Consider the following 3,934-nt stretch of genomic DNA (forward strand, 5'->3'; position numbering starts at 1 on the left):
ATGGCCTTGTCTGAGGAATTCTTTGTAGGGTCCATTGACCTCGCCAGGCTGGACTTTGGGATCATCACCCTCATCCCCAAAGTAACTGGGGCTTCGGATATTCGCCAGTTTCGGCCGATTACGGTGATTAATGTCATCTTCCGCATCCTCGCGAGGGGGTACGCCCTTAGGGTGGCCCCCATTGCCGACGGGATCACTCACCCTGATCAGTCGGCATTTATTCAGGGCCAGTATATCCTTGACGGAGTTCTGGTTTTTCACGAAGCACTCCATGAGGTTCACTCCAAACACCTCAAGGCAGTCTTCCTGAAACTGGATTTCCACAAGGCGTATGACACGGTCAGTTGGCCCTTCCTTCGGGAATGCTTGCTGCGGAAGGGCTTCAACGACAGGTGGGTCTCCCAAGTGATGCAAATGGTATCCTCAGGCCGGACCGCGGTGAACATTAATGGCGAGGTTGGCCCATTCTTCCCCACATCTTGTGGGATGTGCCAGGGCGACCCCTTCTCACCGTTCCTCTTCAACATGGTTGTCGATGCTCTGGCAGCCATCTTAGATAAAGCCAAGGCTGCGGGCCACATTAAGGGCATAGCCCCGCATCTAGTTGGGGGGGGGGGAACGGGATCTCCCTCCTCCAATATGCGGATGACACCATTATCATGGTGGAAGGCTCGGCGACCGACATCATGAACTTGAAGTTCCTCCTGATATGCTTCCAGCAGATGTCTGGCCTCGGGATCAACTTCAATAAGAGTGTGGTAATGGTCTTGGGATACTCCCAAGACGAACGGCAGAGCATCACGGATCAGCTCAATTGCCAGCTTGGGTGTTTCCCCACGACCTATCTGGGGATCCCCATTAGTGATTTGAGGCTCACGGTGGCTGAGCTTCGCCCCACAGTTGGGAAGCTTCAACACCGCATCGAGGCTTGGCAGGGCCGATGTCTCTCGAAGGCGGCCCTGACAGTGCTTATTAACTCGTCCCTGGCCATCCTTCTCTTATTCATCATGAGCTTCTACAGCCTTCCTGAGACTCTGATCACGAGATTGCCATAGTTCAGGGGCGCTTCTTCTGGGCCGGCGAGGGCGACAAGTAGAAATACAACATGGTTCGTTGGTCGGAGATTTGTAAACCGCCCTACCAGGGTGGTCTCGGGATCATGTCCTCCAAACGCATGAACATTGCCCTCCTAACGAGATGGTTTTGGCGGATTGCCAACGGACAGGGTGGCCTGTGGCTTCACCTCATTCAGCAGAAATACCTCCGTGGCCAGCCTCTCACCTTCTGCCAGTGGTCTGGAGGTTCCTAGTTCTGGCAATCCATCATACAGCTCCTACCGATCCTCCGCATCGGCACCTTGATCGCGGTTGGATCGGGCACCTCCACGATGTTCTGGTTCCATAGATGGGCTGGAGACTTACCCCTCGCGGCACGTTTTCCCTACCTATTCTCCATCGCGGTTGACCCGCGGATCTCTGTCGCGACGACCCTTATTGACTTAGGGCAACTCGCGTTCCGGAGAGCGTTTGGCCTGCCTGAGAACGCGGACTGGCATGAGCTGCTGGAATGCATCGCGCTGCACGAACCTGATCTTGAGGTAGGAGAAGACCGTGCCAGGTGGCGTCTAGAGCCATCTGAGCAATTCTCCACTAAATCTCTATACCAGGCCATCACAGCTTCGCTGGGTCATGAGGTACACACCACCATCTGGGATATATGGCTCCCCTTGAAGATTAGGATTTTCTTGTGACAGTGGATTCGCGGCTGCCTCCCATCCGGCGTGGAGGTCCTGAAGCGCAACGGCCCAGGGGATGGGCGATGCCCGCTCTGCGGGCCTGAAGAGGATTTGAACCATATCTTCTTCACATGCTTGTCCCCGCAGTTCCTATGGAGCTGTTTCCGTGAAATAGTGGGTGGAAGCAGGGACCACAACAACTTCCCCGCTCTTTTCGCGGAACTCCAGGCGTCAGCTCCCTCAATTCGCCACATTAGGTGGCTGATCATCGGGGTGCTAACCTGGACGCTGTGGACTGTTAGGAATAAACTTTTGATTCAGCGCATTCCTTTTCGACGTGCTACTGACGCTTTGTTCAAATGGTCTGGTTAGTTGCAGTTTTGGCGGCCGCTTAGCCGTCCCCGGGAGATAGACGCCATCACCTCCATCATCATCCAGCTTCGCTCGATGGCTCTCCTTATGGCTCCACCGCTTCCCCCACCAGCGCCGGAGCCGGATTAGATCTTCTACACCTCGCCACCGCCGTTATGTTTGTTGTGTGTGTCTTGCGCCGATGTTGGGCTTGTTGTGCTGTGCCCACAGCTGAACTTGGGTTTCGACTGTGTGTGTGTGTTCGTCGGAACTGCCTGCGGTGGCTGTGTGTGTGTGTTTTTGTGGTCGGAACCTTGTTAACTTTGTGCTCGATGGTTGCTTTTTTTATAAAGAGGGGAGAAAGCCTTTTTCGGTAAGGGAAGTGTTGATAGATTCAAGATGATTATGCAGATCTAACAGGGCCATTATCAGGCATTCCATTTAGTCTTGCCGCTCTGGCAGAGCCTTCTTGACACCTTCAAGTATGTTTTTGCTAGTGTAAAAGTGTACGTAATCTTCACATATTGAAGTTCATGCTACGCACCTGGCACGACATGCTTCATGTTCTTGCTGCTGCTCTTCTAGGTCCATCTTGACAGCTTCAAGTTCTAGTTGTTGCTCTGCTAGGGTCTTCTTAACGGCTCCAAGTTCTATTTTCTGCTCACCTAGGGCCTTCTTCATAGCATGAAGTTCCTACTGCTGTACAACCAATGTGTGCTCGACTGCTTCTTTTGCTTCATGGTGCACCACCACCACATTGTTGATAGCTTCAGGTTACTGTTTCTGGACCCCAATACTTGCAAGAAAGTCATCATTTGAGAATCCTTGCTTTCCTACAAAATAATATATACGGAGGTTACAACATATGGATGAATTCCAAAATATATATGCACATGCCGCAATACACAGAGGTAGGGTAAATAAAGATAATTACATGTAAATTTTATAAAACATGTGAACATTCTTAGGAAAAAAGAAAATCATTTTCTAAATACATGAGTATCTATTATAAATTATATGGATATTTGTCTAGATAGTTCATGAATCATTTTTGAAAGTACAATAATTTTTTATTTAGAATAGTCAAACACTTTCTAAATTCAATTACATATTTTTAAATGAGTGGGCACTTATTTTTGTACACGAACTATTTTTTCAACAACAACAACAAAGCCTTTAGTCCCAAACAAGTTGGGGTAGGCTAGAGGTGAAACCCATAAGATTTCGCAACCAACTCATGGCTCTGGCACATGGATAGCAAGTTTCCACGCACCCCTGTCCATAGCTAGCTCTTTGGTGATACTCCAATCCTTCAGGTCTCTCTTAACAGACTCCTCCCATGTCAAATTTGGTCTACCCCGCCCTCTGTTAACATTCTCCGCATGCTTTAGCCGTCCGCTATGCACGGGAGCTTCTGGAGGCCTGCGCTGAATATGCCCAAACCATCTCAGACGATGTTGGACAAGCTTCTCTTCAATTGGTGCTACCCCAACTCTATCTCGTATATCATCATTCCGGACTCTCGATCCTTCCTCGTGTGGCCACACATCCATCACAACATACGCATCTCCGCCACACCTAACTGTTGAACATGTCGCCTTTTAGTCGGCCAACACTCAGCGCCATACAACATTCCGGGTCAAACCGCTGTCCTGCAGAACTTGCCTTTTAGCTTTTGTGGTACTCTCTTGTCACAGAGAATGCCAGAAGCTTGGCGCCACTTCATCCATCCGGCTTTGATTCGATGGTTCACACCTTCATCAATACCCCCATCCTCCTACAACATGGACCCCAAATACCGAAAGGTGTCCTTCTGGGGTACCACCTGGCCATCAAGGCTAACCTCCT

At 50.2% G+C, this 3,934-nt stretch overlaps 1 protein-coding gene across 1 annotated transcript; it reads left to right on the forward strand.

Moving 5' to 3' along the window:
• LOC141023181 (uncharacterized) lies at window positions 1-2,107 on the forward strand. The gene is made up of 4 exons (XM_073499522.1): window positions 1-586; window positions 670-758; window positions 1,331-1,693; window positions 1,754-2,107. Exons 1-4 carry the CDS (start codon window positions 1-3, stop codon window positions 2,105-2,107), a joined length of 1,392 nt encoding a protein of 463 aa, XP_073355623.1.
• The last annotated feature ends 1,827 nt before the right edge of the window (window positions 2,108-3,934 follow it).

The sequence above is a fragment of the Aegilops tauschii genome, chromosome 5 (genome assembly GCF_002575655.3).
Source record: "Aegilops tauschii subsp. strangulata cultivar AL8/78 chromosome 5, Aet v6.0, whole genome shotgun sequence".
Classification (NCBI taxonomy): Eukaryota; Viridiplantae; Streptophyta; class Magnoliopsida; order Poales; family Poaceae; genus Aegilops; species Aegilops tauschii.

Bases quoted from the DNA above. Each gene is read 5' to 3' on its own strand.
- LOC141023181 (XM_073499522.1), top strand. From the start codon at position 1: ATGGCCTTGTCTGAGGAATTCTTTGTAGGGTCCATTGACCTCGCCAGG. The intron at 587-669 runs GCATAGCCCCGC...TCATGGTGGAAG, and splicing joins GGCTGCGGGCCACATTAAGG to GCTCGGCGACCGACATCATG. The intron at 1,694-1,753 runs GTACACACCACC...TTCTTGTGACAG, and splicing joins CAGCTTCGCTGGGTCATGAG to TGGATTCGCGGCTGCCTCCC.